The sequence below is a fragment of the Arabidopsis thaliana genome, chromosome 3, assembly GCF_000001735.4.
Source record: "Arabidopsis thaliana chromosome 3, partial sequence".
Classification (NCBI taxonomy): Eukaryota; Viridiplantae; Streptophyta; class Magnoliopsida; order Brassicales; family Brassicaceae; genus Arabidopsis; species Arabidopsis thaliana.
Genome location: NC_003074.8, coordinates 19,623,349 through 19,645,549, shown reverse-complemented (window position 1 = coordinate 19,645,549; position 22,201 = coordinate 19,623,349). Strand labels below are relative to the sequence as shown.

At 36.4% G+C, this 22,201-nt stretch overlaps 7 protein-coding genes, 1 long non-coding RNA gene, 1 other non-coding gene and 1 pseudogene across 14 annotated transcripts; 6 read left to right on the top strand and 4 right to left on the bottom strand.

The window, feature by feature from the left end:
- The first annotated feature begins 626 nt into the window (after positions 1–626).
- AT3G08310 lies at positions 627–890 on the top strand. Its single transcript, NR_141427.1, has one exon. It is a non-coding gene; the product is annotated as an other RNA (long non-coding RNA).
- A 1,377-nt stretch (positions 891–2,267) lies between these two features.
- On the top strand, positions 2,268–4,272 carry CYP76G1 (cytochrome P450, family 76, subfamily G, polypeptide 1). Of its 2 annotated transcripts, none has more exons than NM_001203146.1 (3): positions 2,268–2,843; positions 3,033–3,445; positions 3,524–4,244. In NM_001203146.1, the coding sequence occupies exons 1-3, from the start codon at positions 2,291–2,293 to the stop codon at positions 4,148–4,150; spliced, it is 1,593 nt and encodes a 530-aa protein (NP_001190075.1). In that variant the 5' UTR covers positions 2,268–2,290; the 3' UTR covers positions 4,151–4,244. The 2 variants fall into 2 exon arrangements, with proteins under 2 accessions (NP_001190075.1, NP_190865.2); NM_115157.3 differs by having other exon boundaries at positions 2,274–2,801; positions 3,524–4,272.
- Positions 4,273–4,839: 567 nt separating this feature from the next.
- On the bottom strand, positions 4,840–6,001 carry AT3G52960 (Thioredoxin superfamily protein). The gene has a single exon (NM_115156.3). It carries the CDS (start codon positions 5,849–5,851, stop codon positions 5,147–5,149), a length of 705 nt encoding a protein of 234 aa, NP_190864.1. The 5' UTR covers positions 5,852–6,001; the 3' UTR covers positions 4,840–5,146.
- A 270-nt stretch (positions 6,002–6,271) lies between these two features.
- On the top strand, positions 6,272–7,151 carry AT3G52957 (annotated as a pseudogene). The gene has a single exon.
- Positions 7,152–8,339: 1,188 nt separating this feature from the next.
- On the bottom strand, positions 8,340–8,422 carry AT3G52955. Its single transcript has one exon. It is a non-coding gene; the product is annotated as a tRNA-Leu (tRNA).
- Positions 8,423–8,704: 282 nt separating this feature from the next.
- Positions 8,705–11,219, bottom strand: AT3G52950 (CBS / octicosapeptide/Phox/Bemp1 (PB1) domains-containing protein). 2 transcript variants are annotated; one of them, NM_115155.5, is made up of 2 exons: positions 10,980–11,219; positions 8,705–10,756 (listed from the first exon to the last, which is right to left on the bottom strand). In NM_115155.5, exon 2 carries the CDS (start codon positions 10,682–10,684, stop codon positions 9,014–9,016), a length of 1,671 nt encoding a protein of 556 aa, NP_190863.3. In that variant the 5' UTR covers positions 10,685–10,756; positions 10,980–11,219; the 3' UTR covers positions 8,705–9,013. The 2 variants fall into 2 exon arrangements, with proteins under 2 accessions (NP_190863.3, NP_001190074.1); NM_001203145.1 differs by having other exon boundaries at positions 8,763–10,713; positions 10,980–11,140.
- Positions 11,220–12,076: 857 nt separating this feature from the next.
- AT3G52941 (Putative membrane lipoprotein) lies at positions 12,077–12,220 on the top strand (the record flags this gene model as incomplete). Its single annotated transcript, NM_001125355.1, has 1 exon — positions 12,077–12,220. The coding sequence occupies one exon, from the start codon at positions 12,077–12,079 to the stop codon at positions 12,218–12,220; it is 144 nt and encodes a 47-aa protein (NP_001118827.1).
- Position 12,221: 1 nt separating this feature from the next.
- Positions 12,222–15,473, top strand: FK (Ergosterol biosynthesis ERG4/ERG24 family). 2 transcript variants are annotated; one of them, NM_115154.3, is made up of 13 exons: positions 12,222–12,485; positions 12,583–12,700; positions 12,792–12,862; positions 12,975–13,031; positions 13,142–13,233; positions 13,574–13,621; positions 13,769–13,889; positions 13,977–14,023; positions 14,115–14,196; positions 14,344–14,420; positions 14,497–14,616; positions 14,761–14,835; positions 15,028–15,473. In NM_115154.3, exons 1-13 carry the CDS (start codon positions 12,438–12,440, stop codon positions 15,179–15,181), a joined length of 1,110 nt encoding a protein of 369 aa, NP_566975.1. In that variant the 5' UTR covers positions 12,222–12,437; the 3' UTR covers positions 15,182–15,473. The 2 variants fall into 2 exon arrangements, with proteins under 2 accessions (NP_566975.1, NP_974420.1); NM_202691.1 differs by having other exon boundaries at positions 12,267–12,485; positions 14,115–14,200; positions 15,028–15,352.
- Positions 15,474–16,345: 872 nt separating this feature from the next.
- On the top strand, positions 16,346–18,802 carry FBA8 (Aldolase superfamily protein). The gene is made up of 3 exons (NM_115153.4): positions 16,346–16,703; positions 17,026–17,253; positions 17,347–18,802. The coding sequence occupies exons 1-3, from the start codon at positions 16,676–16,678 to the stop codon at positions 18,165–18,167; spliced, it is 1,077 nt and encodes a 358-aa protein (NP_190861.1). The 5' UTR covers positions 16,346–16,675; the 3' UTR covers positions 18,168–18,802.
- Positions 18,803–19,202: 400 nt separating this feature from the next.
- On the bottom strand, positions 19,203–21,272 carry AT3G52920 (transcriptional activator (DUF662)). 2 transcript variants are annotated; one of them, NM_115152.3, is made up of 4 exons: positions 20,722–21,272; positions 20,125–20,235; positions 19,812–19,892; positions 19,203–19,691 (listed from the first exon to the last, which is right to left on the bottom strand). In NM_115152.3, exons 1-4 carry the CDS (start codon positions 20,947–20,949, stop codon positions 19,569–19,571), a joined length of 543 nt encoding a protein of 180 aa, NP_566974.1. In that variant the 5' UTR covers positions 20,950–21,272; the 3' UTR covers positions 19,203–19,568. The 2 variants fall into 2 exon arrangements, with proteins under 2 accessions (NP_566974.1, NP_850688.1); NM_180357.3 differs by having other exon boundaries at positions 19,208–19,682; positions 20,722–21,263.
- Between the last annotated feature and the right edge of the window lie 929 nt (positions 21,273–22,201).

Sequence of the window (22,201 nt, the reverse complement as noted above, 5' to 3'; positions counted from 1 at the left end):
ATAATAAGAAACCAAAGAGTAGATCTCACTCATGAACGCACATGTTCATACTTCACATTTTGTAATGTGTACAAATAGAAAGGGTACACATTACAAACGATATGTAATCAAAACAACTTTTTTTTTTAATCCCAAATAATCTTCTTCGTTCTTTATTTAAATGCATTCTATTTGGTACCATTTACTTTTAAATTCAATAGAGACTAAAAAACTAAACAGTTCTATTCCAAAATTATTACAATTTAGAAGAAAAAATATAACAATGATGATCAAAAGATGTAAAGAAATTGATACCTGTAAATAAGAATTCTTTGGGAATTGAAGAAAGAAGGGTCTTTGCTGAAAAATATAAACAAAATCAAATGAAGCAATCAAAGCTGAGACACTCTTATCCCCATATAGCTGTTGAATCCTCTTCAGGCAACCAAACTTTTTTCTTGTTTGCAGATATACTCTCTTATTCTTCTTCAGTCTCCTATGTTTTTGTTATGTGTGTCTGTTTAAATCACCACTTGTAAACAAGAATAATAGAACACAACCAACATTCTTAAAAAAGAACAAAACGGTTAGACAATAATATTTGTTTTTGGATAAAAGACAACAACCTTAATTTTCACTTCACTTTTGCCTCTCCTTCGCATATATAGTGTACACAGCTCTTATACCTATACATATATACATGTGAGTATGTGTATACTCAACTTTGCCAAATATAGTTAATAAACTTATTATCGTGATCATCGGCGAATTTGAGATCTCTCTGACTTGGTATCTCTTTTGATTTCTATTTAACATTTTTATAAGTTTTTTTTCTTTCTGAATTTCATTCTATCTTTTTCTTTCTTCTCTAGACTCTAAAATTTTTTGGGATAAAGAACTCACATTTTGTTAATTGGTTTTATTAGCATTGTAAATGAATATTTTTTTTTGGGGAAACTAGAATATTTTTCTTTTGAAAACTAAAACTATTCAACAAGATAAATAGTTAGTCTTTTTCAAAAAAAAAAAAATAGTTATCAAAATTTAGTTGATAGTTTTTTCTAGTTTGTACAATGTTTTCATAGTTTTAGATATTGTATATCTATGTAGACTTTGCATATATATGATACACAACTCTTATACATATATTGTATATATATATATACACACAATGAAGTCAATTATAGAAAAAAACTTGTTGTGATCTTCGGCGAATTTGGTTCGAGATCTTTCTGACTTAGCTTCGAATTTGATATTTGCTTACACACTTTTGCCAAATATAGCATATGTAAACCAAGTCTACTAAATATAGCAAATAAGTAACTACTGTAATTTGTGGTGATTTTGTCGAGATCTGTCTGACTTAGTTTCTCTTTTAATTCATGTCTAAAACATTTACTTTTAAAAAAAAAAAGAATTTAAATTTCCGTTGACTCTTCTCATATCTTATCTATACATTGGTTGGATCTCCACAAAATTGGAATGGAGATACGTATTCTGTAACATGTACCATACTTATGAAAATGAAACCAATATATAATAATATATATAATGGAATATGGGCAAATTTCGGTCCAAACTAAAATGAATATGATAGGCTAATCTTGTGCTTAAGAACATGTATGTTAAATACTTAAGTTTTTTTTGAATGAATGTAAAAACTATTGAAAAACTGTTTGTGTAGTGCATCGTTTTGAATCTTTTGTATTGTTTTATAATTTAATTCGTAGTGGAAAGCCAAAAAATATGAATAGGTCTTCATATTTTTGTTATTCATGAGTTCCAAAGCAAAGTGATACGATTCGAATGTTCTTGTCGATATTTTCCCCAAGTTTTGATGTTGTGGTAACTGGTAAGGTTTTCTCTATGCGTCGATTGTTTCGTTTCCTCCATCATTTTGAAAAGCATATCTCAAAAGTAAGGTCGTTAAATACTTAAATTACTTAAACCTTTGTGCTCTAAAATATGTGGAATGGTCAAATTCCTACTGCAGATCCACCAAAAACGCTCATACGTTTCAACAAGAATATCAAATGGGCCTTCTGATTTTGTCCCACTTAAACTTACTACTATCATCGGATACTTTAATGGGCTTACAATATAATGACCTTACAAGTTGCAACAGATTTTTTGTTAAAGCGATTATATCCGTTAAAGATTCCCAACATAATAGCGACAAAATCATGAATTATTAGCATTTTCATAATTTATAAGAAACACGAAACTTGTGAATAAAGGAAAAGGTCACACGAAACCTTGATACCTATATAGTAGAAACGTTTGTACTCATATTCAGAACAAAACAAAAAGAATGATTAATCAATTAACAAAGAACGAGTTAATCGGATTATTTACATCGATTGCCGTCCTCATATACGTTACATGTCTCTTCTACACCAAACGATGTCGTACGAGACTACCTCCGGGACCAAATCCATGGCCGGTGATTGGAAACATTTTCCAGCTCGCTGGTTTACCGCCACACGACTCATTGACTAAACTTTCACGGCGTCACGGGCCAATCATGACTTTACGGATCGGGTCGATGCTGACGGTTGTGATCTCTTCGAGTGAAGTGGCTCGGGAGATCTTCAAGAAGCATGACGCAGCTTTGGCTGGCCGGAAGATTTACGAGGCGATGAAAGGAGGGAAGAGTAGTGACGGCTCGCTCATCACGGCTCAGTATGGTGCGTATTGGCGGATGCTGCGGAGGCTTTGCACCACTCAGTTCTTTGTCACGCGCCGTCTTGATGCTATGAGTGATGTACGCTCTAGGTGTGTTGATCAGATGCTTCGGTTTGTCGAGGAAGGTGGCCAAAACGGTATGTATTATACTATCAACAACATTATGACATGCATTATATGTAGGCTTAGATCCGAATGTGACACATCAACAATACTAATCTGAATATGACTCTTTATGTTGATTCTAATTGAACCTATAATTAAATTGTGTTTTTTTTTTGAAAAAATAAAATGTGTATTATATATATATAAATATTAACAGTATATATATATATATATCATAACTCTACATATTTATTTCTTATTAGGTACAAAAACAATCGATGTGGGGAGATATTTCTTCTTGATGGCATTTAATCTCATAGGAAACCTCATGTTCTCGAGAGATTTGCTTGATCCTGATTCAAAAAGAGGATCCGAATTCTTTTACCACACCGGGAAAGTGATGGAGTTCGCCGGAAAACCAAACGTTGCCGATTTCTTCCCGTTGCTAAGGTTTCTTGACCCTCAAGGAATCAGGAGAAAAACGCAATTCCACGTGGAAAAAGCGTTTGAGATCGCCGGAGAGTTCATCAGAGAACGAACGGAGGTTAGGGAGAGAGAAAAGAGCGACGAGAAGACGAAAGATTACTTAGATGTTCTTTTGGAGTTTCGTGGTGGCGATGGAGTCGACGAAGAACCTTCTAGCTTCTCATCAAGAGATATCAACGTTATTGTTTTCGTAAGTTATGCATACCTTAATTAATTATTACCAACATTCTTACAATCATATGTACAAATTAATAAAGTTTATTGATAGGAAATGTTTACGGCTGGAACGGATACGACAACGAGCACGTTGGAGTGGGCACTAGCGGAGCTTCTACACAACCCAAGAACACTGACCAAACTCCAAACCGAACTCCGGACCTACTTCAAGTCCTCGAACCAAAAGCTCCAAGAAGAAGACCTACCAAACCTTCCCTATCTCTCAGCTGTTATCATGGAAACCTTAAGGCTACACCCACCTCTGCCTTTCCTCGTCCCACACAAAGCCATGTCAACTTGTCACATCTTCGATCAATACACTATCCCCAAGGAAACACAAGTCTTGGTCAATGTATGGGCCATCGGACGCGATCCTAAAACATGGATCGACCCGATAATGTTCAAACCCGAGAGATTTATATCCGACCCTGACGCCCGAGACTTCAAGGGACAAGATTACGAGTTCTTGCCGTTCGGGTCGGGTCGAAGGATGTGTCCAGCTTTGCCTTTGGCATCACGGGTTTTGCCGTTGGCCATTGGGTCAATGGTGAGATCGTTTGATTGGGCTTTAGAAAATGGGCTTAATGCAGAAGAAATGGATATGGGAGAAAGGATTGGTATAACATTGAAAAAAGCTGTTCCTTTGGAAGCCATTCCAATTCCTTATCGAGGGACTTAATTTCTTTTCTTCTTTTCTCTTTGTTTTCTTTACATGCATGTGTACAGTGTACTTGAACACTTCAAATCATCAAAGCAATCCGATATTTGTACCCAAAAGAAAAAGAAAAAAATATCTAAGAATAATTTGGCGTTATTGTGGGAGATTTGATTCGGTAAACTGACATAGCCGATCCAGTAGTGAAGCTGACCACATTTGGGCTTTATTGTCTGTTTTGTTATAAAAAAAAGGATATAAACTAAAGTTTTTCGCTATTTGTGCATCAATGCATACGTTAGCACGTAGACGTGGCATCCAACTAGCAACCAACCCCAACGTCCTTTCCAAAAGTCAGGATTGTTGCTTGTTGGTCTCCAATCTCCATTACTCTACATAGATCAATTGAAAAGGTAATTCATTATGCTCCTTAAACTTAAGATAATCATATCAAAGATGCACCGAGGAAAAAAAAAGGATCATGTCAAGTAGTATAATAATAAAAAAACGTGCCTTTTGGAGAGGTCTTTGGGTTGGTATCTTACTAATGTTTTACCAAGAGGATTTTATGGTCAAAACCTCTCCATATCATAAGACTTACTCCGGACCAAATCCCTGACCGACCGGTGATCAGCAACACGTTTCAGAGAACCCGACTTCGATAAGTTAACTTTTTCTAGAAATTAATAGCTCTATTTCATGAATTTTTAAGTGGAAAATTTTCATTACATGTTTATATTAACTTGTCACTGTGACAAACTATCAGTAAGTGTTAGGTTAATACCTAAACTCAATCAAAATTATAAAAGTCAAAAGAGAAAAAATTAACCAAAAGTAGTAACATCCGAAAACTAAACACAACGCTTTTCTAAAATGTTCACAAACAACAGAACCTCTAACTTCATTATTCCATTACAAATCCGATAATGATTCGTAGATTTAAAGAAACAGCAACACAAAACAGAGTAAAGAAAATTCAAAACAGAGAAGAAGACGAAATTGATGAGAAAATCATAAGAATCAGAGAGCTTTAAGCATATCCTCAGCACTACTATTAGTAAAAGCACCTCCTTCTTCAAGATTCAGAACTTTCACAACACCATCATCAGCCAAAATCGCATATCTCCTTGACCTAACTCCAAGTCCCACAGGCTTATCCCTCAAATCCAATTCAACACCAAGCTTCCCTGTGAATTCGCCATTTCCATCGGATAGCAACATTACCTCATCGTTAATTCCAAGATCTTTCCTCCACGCTTCCATCACGAACGCGTCGTTGACGGAGATACATGCGATTACATCGATGCCTTTAGATCTGAGTTCTCCGGCTTTGGATACGAATCCAGGGACGTGTTTTTGTGAGCATGTTGGTGTGAATGCGCCGGGAACGGCGAATAGGATTGTTTTCTTCCCGGCGGTTAGGGATGAGACGGTTACTGTTTTGACGTCTCCGGTGGATGGATCGAGGTAGGAGAGAGTGGAGTCTGGGAGCTTGTCTCCGACGGAAATGGAGGCGGTGACGGGTGTCGTAGCGAAGGATCTGGTGGTGGCGGAGGCGGAATTGGTGCGGCGGTTGCGGAATTTGAGAGAGAGATTAGGAGCGAGAGAGCGTGTGAAGGAGAGCGGCGCGGTGAAGGATACGGTGGGGGAAAGTAACGGCTTAGCGACGGAGATAACGGTGGCGGAGGAGGACATGAATCTAGAAACGGAGAGAGAAGTCGCCATTGATGCTGTTTAGGTGAAGAGTGTGTGACTTGAGGTTTGTTTTGGATTGAGTAGAGAAAGATGAAAGGCTATGTCATTATTGGGCCTACATTGTTTTCACCGCCTGATCCTTAGTGGGCCTAAATTGTATTATTCACCGCATTCTTTAATATCTACATATTTGCTTTTAAATAGGGTTGATGCAAAAAATGGTGGACACAATGAGATTGGAGGGAAGAGGAAAAGAGCGTGAAATCGGAAAGCTTTTTCAAAATAATTTGGAATTTCCTAACGCCGTTATTGGGCCTTAATGGGCCTACATTGTTTTCACCGCCTTGTTCCTAAGGCTTTGATATTTATATATTTGCTTTTAAAGAGGGTTGATGCCAAAAAAAAAAAACAAATTAGGTTTCCATTGGTATCGTAGGCACTACGGAGAGAATGTCTAGAATTCGTAGTGATTGGTCCAACCTTTGTTTCGATATTTTGAGATCAATCTTTGAAGGATTAGAGACTAAGGATTATCATCGAGCGAGGAGCGTTTGCTCACAATGGTATTTAGTTTCAAGATCATGTACGCGACCTATATGGTATCCATGGCAACTTATGCGCGACGAGGATGGTACTTTTTTGGGTCATCACAGTGAAGATCGCGAATTCTCCTTCGAAGTAGAATGTCTTGGATTTGATTTATTGAAAAGCTTTGTTATGGCTAGTTGGAGTAGTTGGCTCTTGATGAATGATCCTAGTTTAGATTTCTTATATCTTTTGAACGTGTTTACTCGCGAGATGATCAATCTTCCATCAATGAAGTCATATAAAGGAAAACAAACCAAATTGACGTCTCCTCTCAAAAATTTGGCTTGTTTTTGGATAAACGAGAGAACAAAGGATTATGTTGTAGCTTGTATTACCGAAGAAAACTGTTTGTTCACATACAAGAATGAAGATGATTATTGGTGGAATGTTGAAGACATATATTGTACACACATGACTTATAAAGACGATAAGCTTTATGTGTATACAATTGATAGCTACATCAAGACTTGATTTCTCTGGAGCTTTCCCAAAAGAAATCGTCCAAGGAAACCCGTACCGTGACCATCCGTTTTGCTTTGATAACCAACTTGGGGAATACGGTGGGAAGACGAGGATTGCGATTACGAACTCAATGGATGTTTTGATCGCTGTGAGCATTAAACGGTTACAAAACTCACGCTTGTTTTACATCTTCAAGATGAATTTTGAAAGTAGTAACTGGGAAAGAGTACATTCTCTTGGAGGTGAGTTGTTGATATTTGGTCATGGGGTCACAATCAAAGATGTTCTTTTTTTTGGCAACGCTTATGATGACATCATTAAAGGATACGTTTGCTCAAAAAGTTTCTGGTTTGTTCCTGTATATGCTTAAGACTTGGTTCGATCAGGAGCGCTTGTCTTGACGTTTAGATATACTAACTATTTTATTCATGTTGGAGGCTTTTATGTCATGATGTGTAAGATGTTAAAGATTTTCTATTTCACATGGGCAAGTTTTGAGTATCATATTGTTTTTTTTTTAGCTTATGGGTGAATCATTTTTAGTGATGGCTGATGACAATCGACAATAATGATAAAAAAAACCAATTCATTTTTCAACGCAATTCGAATACTATATAGCTGAGAAGAAATATGCGTCTATTATTCTAACTATCCATTTTTTTCTTTTGCTAAATTGTAAATATCATATTAATGAAAGAGTTGTTTTTCTTCCAGAAAAAATGAAAGAGTTGATTTTACAAAATGCATTACCTATACAATTTGTCTTACGTGATTTTCAGTGATATCGACCGTGAAATATTCTACTCGTCCTTAGGTTATGTTTTGTTTTGCTACATGGAGAGGCCTTGGTTGGGATCCTAATTCTAAACATTTGATCGTTACCTTGTTATAAATTTATTCAACTTCTACTTCATAGGATAAATTAAGTTATAGATAGTATATACACACTACTTTAGCTCTACAAATCAGTTGATGCAGTTATGTTTGAGAAAGGAAAACAAAAAAGCATACATTGTACGTGGAAAGAGCTAAATGGTTAAAAATCTAAAGATTACCATGAACTTAATTTCTAAGTTTCTCAAATTCGTTCCAATTTAATAGACACTAAGGGGGGTGTATTCAAATTAGAATTTAAAGTGATTTGAGTTTTATTGAGTATTTAAATGATTTTGATGATTTTAGGGAAGTTCATGATTTTTGTAAAATCTATTCAAATCTCACCTTAAACTATGAGATTTAGATTTCTATATTTTTAATACAGGAAATCCTCCAAAATCATTAAAAATTCAAATCCACAAATTGTTTTCATGAGACTTCTTAAAAATGTAGGATTTATAAATTCTATACAAATCTCTCATAAGACTTCTTAAATGTTGAACACAAATCCTTGATGGTAACTAAATTTATTAAGGGGACGAAAAAAAACACATCTCAGTTTTGTCTCAGAAAAATGAAAAAAAAATACAAATGCAGGCTGTGGGGTTCGAACCCACGCGCACTTATGTGCAGAAGAACTTAAGTCTTCCCCCTTAACCTCTCGGGCAAACCTGCCTTGATGTCACTCATATGAAATATAACCTTCTTAATAAACGTTTGTATCTTCCTCTTATCATTATGTTTGGAGACCTCTCATAACTATAATATATTTGTGTCGAGATTGTGATTTCTTTGTTGGTTTGCTTAATATATGCAACCTAACCACACATTCACAAATTCCATGTAATATTGATAGATAAGCTTCATAGATAACACACGTGTTTTCCTCCATATGTTCCTCTGTCTTTCTCATATCCACACAACAATCGCTCTAAGGAACAGTGACACAAACACATTCACAAGAAGGAAGCAAACACATATTCACTTATATCAAAGACCAGAATCTGCAGTGCAATGATATTCCCTTGATTTATTTTCCCGGTTTCAGAGGTTTTACATAAACTCTGTCAAATAGAGTAATCTGAATAAGGTTTTTCCCCATTAATTTAATATCATAGGGAAACAAAGTTTTTTGTTTTTTTTTCTGTTTGCATTCGCAAAACATGTGACCCCAAAAGACAAGAGACAAACTGTATGAAACTTACCAAAAAATTAAGAGAAAAAGAGTTTTTGTTCTGCATCCCAAACAGTTTGCTTCAGCAAAAATCAGTTCTTTGAACGCTTCAAGTAAACAACTATGGCTATGCTTGTTAGGACAACAGCTCCTGTAACCACCACACCACCACGCCATGAAACCCATCCGCTTCCTCTGTCTCGAGAATCACCTTTCTTGAGTTGGGTGGTTTCTGAGCTCAAGCTCCTTGTTGACTCAGTGAAGTCCAGATGCAGCCTCAAAACCTTTTGTCCTGTAGACCTAGCAAGAGTAACAGCACCAACCAAATCGCTATCCGATGTAATCAAAACCTTATCACCTTCATCGTCCTCATATATAATCTGAGGCCGTTGTTCCACATTGTTATTGTCGCTGCCAATTCTTTGCATCACAATACCCATCAGCTCTTCGAGGTTTTCAGCTCCAGAAGTAAACCGATGTACACGGCCCTTAAGGTCTTCAAATTTGAACGAAAACGAATTCCCTAGTCCTAGAGATGGGTAAGAACTGAGCTTCCCTATATCTGAATGATGCATCATTGCCGACATTTCACTTTGAGTGTCAGAATCATCAGGTGGCTCTAACGCAAGAGCTGAATCCCAAAATTTCTGCATCATCGTGTTTGCCATATCATTTACAGCTCCAGAACTGTTCTCCACCATTGAAATAGCTGCGTGAGTAATCTGAAGAACGTCTACACAAGCTGCAGCTGATCCATCTTTATCTATAATTGGAAGATGTAGAAACTTTCCATCATGCATTGTATGCAACGCATCCAGAATCGTTGTCTCTAGCGATGCACATTCAGGATTCGGTGTCATTACCTTCTCGACAAGAGTCAATTCAGGAGATAAATTTTGTGCCACCACTCGCATCAGAATGTCCTTTGAAGTCAAGATTCCACTGATTTTGTTCCCCGTGGAAATGATTACAGAGTTAACCCGCAAATCCCTCATCCTTTTCGCAGCAACTGAAACAGGATCTGATGGTGCTACAAGTGCAACCTTCGAATTGTCTGTAATAATCGTTGACAAGGCGGGTTTAAACATTCTCTCCCTCAAGGTTTCAATGAAAGCATACGGTGCAGAATATCCGCTTCCCCATTGCTTCTCCACACCTTCCACTGCAGCAGCTAAAGCACTACCTTGCTCTGCAGCTTTCTCCATCCTAGAAATAGCATCATACAAACACTTTGTAATATCCAACAAAGCAATGACTTCACCATTCTCCACAACAGGCAAGTGTCTAAACTTCCCTTGAACCATCTTCTGAAGAGCCTCAAGCGCCAACGAATCAGAAGTAACAAAAATAGGATTCCTAGTCATAACCTTAGAGACCAAAGTTTGATCCGGTCTCAACCCTTCAGCAATCACTCTTGTAGCTACATCTTTATCAGTAACAATCCCGGAAAGAAGCGCACTTGAATCAGTCAACAAACAAGCATCAACACGCCTAGCAGCCATTCTTCGACAAGCATCGAAAACAGTAGTTCCTTCAGGAATAGTAAGAGCTTTCGATAACCTAAGCTTCTTCACTGTTCTCTCTCCATTAGAAGGAGCTTGAGATTGAGGTTGAGGAGGAGGTGAATTGGGTTTTGAGGTGTTCCCATTAACACTTCCATTCTCTGATTGTACTGGTTTCTTAGAAGGTGGTGGTCCTCGCCGTACAGTAGAATTGCTTCTCCTCCCTGATGTTGAAGAAGGACCCGTCGCTTGAGTACTCATATTCGGTCAATCTAGGGTTTACTTAGATCCTAAATCCGTCAAAAATGATTCCTTTAGATATCAAACTCGTCTCTGCAAATGAAAAATTCAACCTTTAATTCAAAAACTATTGAAATTTCATCTAAAGCACGAATCTGAATAAAACCCAATTCACAATAAAGACGATTTGCTCTGAGAATACGATGCAACATACACGAAAAGGATTCGAATTTAACGGACGAGGGAAATGAAACAACTTGAAACCCTAAGGATTTGAGCAGAAGTTATGTGGGAAGATTGGGAATTTAGGGTTTACCTTCTTCTTTCTTCTTCAAGGTCTCTCTCTCGAGCACTTTTGTTGCCAAAAAACAAACGGCTCTTAACAATTGAGTTAAGCCATTTATCGAGTTTTCATTGGTTGTTCCTGTTTCCGCGTGTGTGGTGGTTCGCCACCTCCTTTCTTATAATCGACGACTAAAAATGTTAAATATAATACTAATATTTCTTTCTATAAAATTCGTAAAAGCAAAAATGTTTTTTTTTTTTCTGATAAATGTCTATAAATCACCCTTTCTTTTTAAACAATGAAATTTGATGACATTTCTCTCTTGTATCTAGAAGAGTTAATGGCTAACATAAATACAAAATTTTTTTAATTCAAATAAATATGATTTGTGTGGGTTACATGGAAAAATTGTCAAATAATAAAGCAAAAAAAAATTGTATAGATGCAGTGCAAGTTGTTTCTGGTCAACTTGCCGTCGAGCCTCACAACTGTTTGTTACAAGTGGACTCGCATGTAATTCCCTCTTTTAATAACTTACCAGTTACACCATCCAACATGTGATTTGACAGAAAAATATTTTAGTGAAATGTGATCGGTGCAGATTTTTCTATGTACGTTTAAGCCTTTAAGGTAGACGTTTAATGCAAAAATATCCGTGGAAATAACAACACCGATTAATGGAACCAAGTAGATACCTCCTCCGTTTGGATGGCTCAAATGCAACCATGATGCAAGCTTTTGCGATCGACCAAAGTGAGAGAACTAGATCGAGATGGATTATTCGGAACCATTACGGCACCCTTATGTAATGGCAGCATCTTAATAGTAAACAAAAGCTTTAGCCTAAGGTTTTAGCTTCCTTCACTCTTTGCATACATTGTGAATCTGCGGTTTTAGATGGACCATAGTGGAAAAAGGCTTTCATCAATAACTCGTGGACTTGATCAATGGTAGAAAAGAGAACACATAGATGGAAAACTAGATATTTGATATATCCATCTTTGGTTCAAACTCTTATCCAGTGTTGAGGTGATATACACATGAAGACATAACAATCGCATTGCCGAGAAACTAGTATTCATTAACCTTTTTCTCTAAAGACATTGTCCTATCAATCTAAAATTTAGATGTTAAAAAAGAAACCCAAAAGATGTAGCTATCTTAAAATGACAGTCGTTTGCGAGACTGGCCAGGCCATCCCATGGGCCATAGGCTCAAGTTGTGCTTGGCAGAATTTAGTGATTGGTTTTTTTTGTATAAACAATCATTAGTTTAAGGCTTTACTTGCAACAAATGAAGAGTTTAAGGGTTCTTTTTGGTAATTTTCCCGAATCACACAAGTGAGCTAGCTCATCAGAGTCCACGAGCTTCCCACTAAAAAATTGAAAATTGTTGCTTCTGTCATCTGAAATTAAACAAAGCGAGAAAAGGCGATACAAACGATTTCGAATGCTTCATCTTCTCCTTTGAAAATCCTTCTTCTGCTTAATGCTGCTAGATATGGATCTCGGTGTTCTTCTTCCATCATTGCAATCTGTGAGCTGTCTCTTTAGCTTTTGACTGTTGCAATTGTTATTGTGAAATTTTTGTTCGCTTTTGATCAGCTTTTGTTAAATTCGTTCCGAGATTTTAGGTTTATGTGCTGGTGTTTTACTTCGTTTACTTGGCCGTTGCCGGAGAAATTCTCCCCGGGAAAGTTATTCGCGGCGTCCTTTTATCAGATGGCTCTCAACTTCGTTACCGATGCAATGGTATATTTGATTTGATTTACTCTCTCTACAATTCCTGAGAGTCTGTGAGCTCGAAAGTTCATTTCCATTAGTTTTGTTAATTCAATTTCAGGTCTATTGGCACTAATATTGTTGGTAGCTATTTTGGGAATCTGTGCAAAACTTGGCATTGTATCACCTCTTGTAAGTGTAGTTACAAGATTTCGATTGTATTTCTATGAATCCGAATGCTATATGCTATATGAATCCGATTGCAATTGCTTTCTCACACTCATTCCACTGAGATGTTTTGTAGGTGGTTGCGGATAGAGGACTTGAGTTACTCTCAGCTACTTTTATTTTCTGTGTTTTGGTAAGATGATTCAATCCTTAGTCCGGTGTCTTGATTTTAGTTGTGTTACCATCAGATTTGCTTTTGGTGGTGTGATTTGTAATCTCCATGATATCTCTTAATATTCTCAGGTGACATTAGCATTGTATGTTACTGGGCGAAGTTCCTCGAATAAGGGTTCTTCCCTAAAGCCTCATGTCTCAGGAAATCTTGTACATGACTGGTACTAACATAATACAATTGTAGATCTGATACTTTCTTGTTACACAAAATGTTGTTAAAAGTTATATATTTTGACTCCTGCAAGAGCAAAACTAAGAAATAATCTGGTACTATATAGAGTTTGAAACACTGAATTGGACAAGATGATTCTATAGAACTTCGTAGAGTGTTGAGTAATTTCTCCTAGAACGGTTGTAGCTTCCTCTTTTTTCCTTTTAACCGCAGTGACTTTAGCTTTTGAACTTTTCTACTGAAACTAGAAGTTCTGGTTTTTGTCTTTCACTTATCTCTTCCAAACAACTGCTTCAATTTTTTCTCATATTGTTTGTTTCATGTGATAGGTGGTTTGGAATACAGCTGAATCCTCAGTTTATGAGCATTGATCTCAAGTAATCCATTTTTCTGTTTTTTCTTCTATTTGTCAGCCAAGGCTACATCATTGCTTCAGTTTGCTCCGTACTCAATCGAGTGGCAGTTTAATAATGTAATCAGCAGTTATGCATGGTTATGATGAATGGGAGTTATTCCTTGTGTAGGTTTTTCTTTGTCAGAGCCGGGATGATGGGATGGCTGCTTATCAATCTCTCTATTCTGGCAAAAAGTGTGCAGGATGGTTCCTTGAGTCAGTCGATGATTCTTTACCAGATCTTCTGTGCGGTAAATTTGGTTTTTACTTACAAATCTTGCTTCTTGAAGTTATGATCATCTGTGTTTTGTTAGTTTTGATTAGTTTTATAATTGCAGTTATATATATTGGACTACTTTGTTCATGAAGAATACATGACCTCTACGTAAGTTCATGGCGTGTTAAGGAAACACATTTGTCTTACCAAAAAATGACCATTTGCATTATTACATCTACTTTGATTTTACTCTTTTCAGGTGGGACATAATTGCAGAGAGACTAGGCTTCATGCTAGTGTTTGGAGATCTCCTGTGGATTCCTTTCACTTTTAGCATTCAGGCATGTAACTGTGAGCCTGAACACAAACAAGATATTAATTTATCTTATTGACAGTATCTTCTTGGCATGTTACAGTTATTCTCGGAAACAATATTGTTCTAGAATGCTTGATCACTCTGTGACTGAATTGTCTTCTCTCTGGTACAGGGCTGGTGGCTTTTGCACAACAAAGTAGAACTAACAGTTCCTGCGATTGTAGTCAATTGCCTTGTCTTCTTGATAGGGTAAGTTCTGAGACATTGGGTTATTTTCCATTCTTACATATCTACACTAAGAAACCCACTATTTCTTCTTTGGCAGGTACATGGTTTTTCGAGGAGCTAACAAACAAAAACATATCTTTAAGAAGAACCCAAAAACACCAATATGGGGCAAGCCTCCAGTGGTAGTTGGTGGAAAGTTACTGGTTTCAGGCTATTGGTATGTTATATTTATCTTCTCTTGTTTCTTTGCTTGGTTTCGCCATCTCTGTGTTTGATTGTTCATCATGCTGGGAATAAAGAGTTGAAAGTTCCGCAATGACACATTTCCGATAACTTAGGTGCTGTTTTGTATATATGACAGGGGAATTGCAAGGCACTGTAATTACCTTGGCGACTTGATGCTTGCTCTGTCCTTCAGTTTGCCATGTGGAATAAGGTAACTTCTTCTGCTTGAGTTCATCTTACAGCTACCAAAAGTCATGTAGAAACTAATACCAATATCAAAACGTTCGAAGTTGATTTGGCTGACTTAAAGATATTGATCTCTAACCATCATTTGAAAAGTCTAAAGCTTTCAAGTTCATTTCCCAAAGCTGTTTTTATGATATTTTGTCTTGTGTATTCTCAGTTCTCCGGTTCCATATTTCTACCCGATATACCTTCTGATACTATTGATATGGAGAGAACGAAGAGACGAGGTTCGATGTGCAGAGAAGTACAAGGAGATATGGGCAGAGTATCTTAGACTTGTCCCCTGGAGAATACTTCCTTATGTTTATTAGATGTGCCAAGAGCCAAGTCATGAATCCTTTCAGATTCATCCTCTTGTGTCTTATTTTTTCATAATCTTGTTTTATTTTAGCAATGCTCGAGTGAAACTTTGTAGTACACGTTTGAGAATAACTTCAGTCCTTATTATTATTTTAGCATTGATATCAGCATTTTCGGATTTTATTTTTTGGGTTGTTTAAAAACCAGAGATTTTACAAAAGACATTTGTTTGATGTAAAATGTCATGATAAAGTAATATTGTACTTATGTAAAACTGAGAAAAATACTAATAGAGGAACAGAGTGGTGTTGATAAATGATAATGCTGATGGATATGTTTATAGGAGAAAATGGAAAATTATCACAAAAATAGAAATTGACGATTACGAAGTTTCTAGATGTACCATCTTAATCGACTTGGAGACAATTTAAATGGACCATACACATCCGTGTTTCTATTTACATGTCAATATACATATATTCTTTGTCTTTTTAGTATATTTCCTTCTTTTCCCCTATTTTCTTTTTAAATATTGTATGTTCTATATCAGTTTCTTTCTTAAGATATTATGGCATATCGTAACAGTTGTTTCCATTTATAATCATATTTTATTTTTAGTATGTCATAGAGTTTTTTAAAATTTATTTATTTGTCAACGAGGTTTTATTAAAAAATTATATACACATATTAAAAAAATGTTGAAAATACGTGTAAAAATCTCATAATTTGTTATAATAATAAGATGTTTCATTTTATAATCACTTGAACCTAAAAGATAAGAAACAATAAAACCATTGAAGATCCTAAAAGACACCTTTAAAACTTCAAAATGTATACAACAACAATAGCAACAAAAAAGTTCTAGACTACATACATACTGTGTCGGTAGAAAGCAAAAGACTTTGATAGTTTTTGATTATTCATGCGTTTGAAGAGTCGCAGCTGTTTTCCGGTTATATGTCTCTATCTAAATCTAAGATCTTAATTTTCTATGTTCGGAGATATCAAAGTCGCACTTTTTCTGTGAATCTAGAAACACATAACATTTCCAATAAGAATATTCTATTGAGATTCGTAGTCAACTATTAAGTGTTTATTACGATTAAAAAACTACTATAATCAATGATTAATGTAATTTATTATCTTACGATCTCAATTATACAATTCGTCTGACGGTTTGGGCCGTCGTAAGGCCGAAGTCATGCTTTTCCTTAAATAACACTACGAGTTACCAAATTACCCCTCAGCTAATTTGCTGAGAATCCACGCTATTAAGGGGTAGAATTAAGATTAGCCAACATTGCCAATTAGAGATCCAACGGCTGAAAAAGCTATTTCTTGGGGAACATGCAAAGATCTGACCCTTAATTAATATTTTCACCAACCAATAGACTCTCATCCGCAGCTATAAAACCAACCCTTTTCCTCTACTGGTCCACCACTCGTCTGCCTTCTTCCGCATCTCTTTTCATTTCTCTCTGATTTCTCGATCTCTCCGTCCAACTATGTCTGCCTTCACAAGCAAATTCGCCGGTAAGATCTCGATCTCTATCTCTCTTAAGTTCTTTATTCATGTTTAGATTCGTGTATTGGATTCGATTCGTTATCCCGTGTTTTGATTCTTATTAGCGTGTTTAATCGTATAGATCTAGTTGATTCGTGAACTTAGCTTGGTTTCGAAAGCTGAAATGAATCAGTCGATGATTCCTATGTTAAAAACTAGCGTAGATCTAACTATGTTCTCATCGGTTTTAATACGGATCTAATTAGTATTCACGATCTGGAACTTTTTCTGTTGTTGTTCTCTTATGGTGATTGATTGATTTAAGTTTTTCCATTTTTGAAACCTATATAGATGAGTTGATCGCCAACGCTGCCTACATCGGCACACCTGGAAAAGGTATTTTGGCTGCTGATGAGTCCACTGGTACCATTGGAAAGCGTCTTGCGAGCATCAACGTCGAGAACGTTGAGACCAACAGACGTAACCTCCGTGAGCTTCTCTTCACCGCCCCTGGTGCTCTTCCATGCCTCAGTGGTGTCATCCTTTTCGAAGAGACTCTGTACCAAAAGAGTTCCGATGGTATGAACTTGATCAATACTATTACTTAATGTTTTACTCTGTAATGTGGTTTTGTGATTGTTTTTTATTGATGATGATGTTTTCTTTGTACAGGTAAGCTTTTCGTTGATATCTTGAAGGAAGGAGGAGTTCTTCCCGGTATCAAGGTTGACAAGGGTACCGTTGAGCTAGCTGGAACCGACGGTGAGACCACCACTCAAGGTCTTGACGGTCTCGGTGACAGATGCAAGAAGTACTACGAAGCTGGTGCTCGTTTCGCCAAGTGGCGTGCAGTCCTCAAGATCGGAGAGAACGAGCCATCTGAGCATTCCATTCATGAGAACGCTTACGGATTAGCTAGATACGCTGTTATCTGCCAAGAGAACGGTCTTGTACCAATTGTCGAGCCTGAGATCCTAGTCGATGGATCCCATGACATCCAGAAGTGTGCTGCCGTGACTGAGCGTGTCCTTGCAGCTTGCTACAAGGCTCTTAGCGACCACCACGTCTTGCTCGAGGGTACACTCTTGAAGCCTAACATGGTTACTCCCGGATCTGACAGCCCCAAGGTTTCACCTGAAGTCATCGCTGAGCACACCGTCCGTGCCCTTCAGAGAACCGTCCCAGCAGCTGTTCCAGCCATTGTCTTCTTATCTGGAGGACAGAGCGAGGAAGAAGCTACCAGGAACTTGAACGCCATGAACCAGTTGAAGACCAAGAAGCCATGGTCATTGTCTTTCTCATTCGGACGTGCGTTGCAGCAGTCTACCTTGAAGACATGGGCAGGTAAAGAGGAGAATGTCAAGGCAGCTCAAGAGGCGTTGTATGTGAGGTGCAAGGCTAACTCTGAAGCCACACTCGGAACCTACAAGGGTGACGCTAAGCTTGGTGATGGAGCAGCTGAGAGCCTTCACGTGAAGGATTACAAGTACTGAGCATCGTCCACGGGTTGAATTGTGACGTTTGTCATCTTCCTGGATATATTTCTAGGGATTTTTCGTTTTTCTACTTGACATTATCGGATTATAAGTGTTTTTTCTTCATTTTCCTTTTGGATTTGTGTTTTGATTTTGATTGGGTTTTGTTTTTTAGAATTGAGTATTTTAAAAACACGCCCAAATAAAAAAGTCATTTGAGGTTATTTCTGTTGAACCTCTTGTGGAATTTGAAAATCAGTTTCTGTTGATTTACCGCTTCTTGAGCCTAAATTATTGTATTTGGTTCTCTGATTCGTATATGAAATCTCGTCTTTTAAACACATAAAAATCTGTCTATGAAGAGTATGAACCAAGCGTTCCTGTTTCATTTTTTCAACAATATGACTAGTATGTGAGAGCATAATTGCTATATGAGGCTACAACCATAAGCTGAAAGGAGCCTCGAACAAGATTCAGAAACATAGGAAAGTTATACACTTTCTCAATTAATTTGCAGACACAAGAATATGAACAAGACTGTAGTGTGTTTTCATTGTCTTCAAAAGCATTCCAAAAGCCAGCTTATTGCCAAATGCTGTAATGAGAATACACAGCTAATTTATGATATTCTGTTTATGTGTAAGATGGGCCTCAAAGGGCCTACTGTATGAAAGTATACTAAATTGGTTCTCCACTGAATATCATAAATAAAAAAGCATTTGCTTTCCAGATCATGTCTACCAAATAGTTTGTAGATTAGCACATTGCTGTGTTTTGTACGATCGAATATTTCTATCTTACCAGCTCGATTGAATAATTTAGTGTAATTCAAAGAATAAGGAATTTGCTAGATTAGGAAAACAATATTTGGAAAATGGGAATACTTGAAGATCTTACAACCAAATATCATATCTTTCCCATTTTGTTAAGTGTTTTTCTTTCCATTTTACTAAAATATCATTTTACATTTTTGTCTTTGAAAACAATAATTGGAATTTATCGAGTCTATTGTGTGGGTCAAGGTCATGATTTACTTTGACAAGAAGAAGTCGTTTCAATTTCAAAACACCCACCACACACGCTCGACGGCGAGAGGCTACTTTCTCAAAAAGCTAAACATAATTTGGGGGGGAAAAGAAATTAAAATAAAGCTAAACAATATAACAAATAAAATAATATTAGAAAAAACAAAGCAAGAAAAAAATTCAAACTTACAAACCCTTTTAGCATTCAGTAGCCTAAGCAGAAGAAGCATTATCCCATTTCCCTTCCCTAACAATAATGGTTAATCAAAAACACGAAAAACCCCATCATAATTTTACAAATCAACCCACAAATCATAGCAAAAGAAAACTAAAACACCCAGAAACTAAGAAAACATTCCAAAACGTAAAAATAAAATAGAAAAAATACACCAAATTAGTTCTTGATTGGTATGGTCTTGTCTTGTGAGATAGATTCACTCTCTGTGTCTATGCTCCTGCTTAGCTCATCCAGCTTCTTCAACCTCAGCTTCTCGCTTTCTCCAACCAACTGTCCCATCTCCCCAGGGAGAATATTAAGCAAACATAAAACAAATCAATACAGTTATTAATAAGCGCGGTAAAACTCGGATTTGTTCTCATTGTTCAGCAAAACTATAACCAACAACTCGAAACTAACCTCCATTAGCTTGGTGATCAGCTGAACTTTCTCACGATTCTTCTCGTTGAACGTATCCAATGCTTCTTTGTATTCCCTTTCCTGTTGTCATATCATCACATAAAACAAAAACATGAGTTTCAGGTTTTGTTCATTGAAAAACAAATCTTTAAAGTTGACTAATGCGATATCAAATCTTTTAGTCAACACCATAACAACCACAAATCGATTCAGTTGACATTTAGGTTTGAGTTTTGGGTTTGGTAAAGAGCAAAACTTTTCATAGCAACAGGTAGTGAGAATGAAGCAACTGCTCTTTGACAAGTGTACTTACCTTCTTTTGAACAGTAGAGCCTAATGGTTTGAGTTCTTTGTTGACGCTATCAATCTTCTTACGCACCCAATTAACTTCCTTCCTCATGGGATCTGCCATTGTCTCAAGCTCCTGAAACAAAAACATGATAATTTCTACAAAGTTAAACACCTTCCTGATAACAGAACTTGTAAACCCAACTACAAGAAGCACAAGTTCATGTCCAAATCCTAGCTTTCACATATCAATAGACTTACAAAACCCATTTACTCAAAACACAAATTTTTGTTCTTTGTTCACCAAATTGAGTACATGCAAAATCATATGCTTACAAAGCTAAACCATTTCTGTATAAATCATTCACAAATCATCAAATTTCTTAAAAAGGACAAAAAAATCCCATTTTCCCTATCCCCTGAGTCCAAATCTACAATTTCACATCTTTCAAAACCCTAATATTCTAAAACCACATAAACAGTATCAAAATTCAATTCAGAAAAAAGACAAACACACAGAAAGTAGTCAACTTGCATGAGTGTAATTTTCAGACCAAGCTCAAAACAAAATCTCTCAGATCTTAAAGTTTTGGACTTTAAAAAGCAAAAAATGAAAACAAACCTCGCGGATACTAGCAAGACGACGAGTCTCTTCCTCAACACGACCAAGCTGAGCCTTAACCCTTTCACGAACTTCCATTTTCCTCTTCTCAATCTCATCTTCTTTAGCCCTAAAAGCAGAGAGAGCAGAACGAGCCATCTCTTCGTCTTCTTTAGACATCTGACTACTAAAACTCAAGCTCATCATCTGCTGAGGAGGCTGTGTAGTAGCTTCATTCGTTGTTGTCATCTTCGGTTTCAATTCGTCCTTGTTCTTGTTTTGGTTAGTGTAGGTGTTCTTTTTCTTCCTCAAGCCGCAACAAGAACGCGACTGATGCAATTCCTCAGTGGAATTCCGGTGGGGTTCTTCGATTAACCCTATTTTTACTGACTTGGGATTGAATCTAAGCTTAAAGCTTTGGTTTTTAATGGAGTGGGTTTGTTTCTCTCTGTATGTGTGGTAATGGTTTCTTCTCTCTGTCCTCTTCTTCTCACTCTTTTATATTTTGTTTGCTTTCTCACTCTCTTTTCTGTTTTTGGGTTTATTATTTAATGGTTTGTTTTACGTATCCGTTAAGTTCGTATAATATTTCTCAAAACAATACACTTTTAATTACGTGTCGTCTAGAGATTGTTTTTCTCTTTTTATATACAACAAAATACAAAAAAAAATGTTTGGTTCAAATTATTAGCCTTGATCTAATCCTATATATTTGGGGGTTTGTTTGGATATATATGCGAATGATAATTGATACGAGGAATTTTTGAATGTGAATCCTTGGTTTGGATGCGAATATTCAAGGAGGTTTTGATTTTTTAACATATTTGAAAAAGGGTATTTTATGATTTAATTTGATGTTTTATTAGTTGCTTAGTAGTAGTTACAAATATTTAGGTTTAACTTTGTATATTTTAATACTTAAACAAAGGAGATTGAAAAAAAGGTTCTTTAATATTTAGGTTTAACTTTTTCTCGTCGATTTCTTTTTAATAATATGAAAGATTCTAATTAATTTCTAAGTATTGATTTTTGTCGTCTGGTCTTTTGACATTAATACGGTAACGGTCAATTTCAGGACTCATTTAATGGTTCTTTTGAACGTGAATCATTCAATTGTAGATGCAAATTTTGGTGTTTTCTAAAGTATTTTCATTTGGAAGTTTTTGGCTTGCCACTTGGCGTTTTTCTCGAATTTTAAATGAATCCAATATCCATCTTTCAAAAAAAGATGACGGCTGTAAAGTAAAAGCCAAATGTGTAGATACTTTATAGTTTTTAGTATACTAATGATACTATCAAGACTAATTTACAGCTTCATCATAACAATAATAATGCGATGACAGAATGTAATCATAAATAAACAATTAGTTAACGAGATAATGTATAATGATTTATGTTAGTGTTGTCACAATGTGCCAATCTAACTCTGGTCTAGTTTTAAGGATCGGATTCACCGTTCAGGCTTCTTCAATTATCATCATATAACACACTAGGTTTTAAC

Coding starts and splice junctions, on each gene's coding strand:
- CYP76G1 (NM_001203146.1), top strand. CDS start 2,291: ATGATTAATCAATTAACAAAGAACGAGTTAATCGGATTATTTACATCG. Junction 2,844..3,032: donor CATTATGACATGCATTATAT/GTAGGCTTAGAT, acceptor ATTTCTTATTAG/GTACAAAAACAATCGATGTG. Junction 3,446..3,523: donor ATATCAACGTTATTGTTTTC/GTAAGTTATGCA, acceptor GTTTATTGATAG/GAAATGTTTACGGCTGGAAC.
- AT3G52960 (NM_115156.3), bottom strand. CDS start 5,851: ATGGCGACTTCTCTCTCCGTTTCTAGATTCATGTCCTCCTCCGCCACC.
- AT3G52950 (NM_115155.5), bottom strand. CDS start 10,684: ATGAGTACTCAAGCGACGGGTCCTTCTTCAACATCAGGGAGGAGAAGC.
- FK (NM_115154.3), top strand. CDS start 12,438: ATGCTGCTAGATATGGATCTCGGTGTTCTTCTTCCATCATTGCAATCT. Junction 13,890..13,976: donor TTTACCAGATCTTCTGTGCG/GTAAATTTGGTT, acceptor TTATAATTGCAG/TTATATATATTGGACTACTT. Junction 14,197..14,343: donor CTTTCACTTTTAGCATTCAG/GCATGTAACTGT, acceptor TCTCTGGTACAG/GGCTGGTGGCTTTTGCACAA.
- FBA8 (NM_115153.4), top strand. CDS start 16,676: ATGTCTGCCTTCACAAGCAAATTCGCCG. Junction 16,704..17,025: donor CTTCACAAGCAAATTCGCCG/GTAAGATCTCGA, acceptor AAACCTATATAG/ATGAGTTGATCGCCAACGCT. Junction 17,254..17,346: donor GTACCAAAAGAGTTCCGATG/GTATGAACTTGA, acceptor TTCTTTGTACAG/GTAAGCTTTTCGTTGATATC.
- AT3G52920 (NM_115152.3), bottom strand. CDS start 20,949: ATGACAACAACGAATGAAGCTACTACACAGCCTCCTCAGCAGATGATG. Junction 20,236..20,721: donor GTCTTGCTAGTATCCGCGAG/GTTTGTTTTCAT, acceptor TTTTTGTTTCAG/GAGCTTGAGACAATGGCAGA. Junction 19,893..20,124: donor GCTCTACTGTTCAAAAGAAG/GTAAGTACACTT, acceptor ATATGACAACAG/GAAAGGGAATACAAAGAAGC.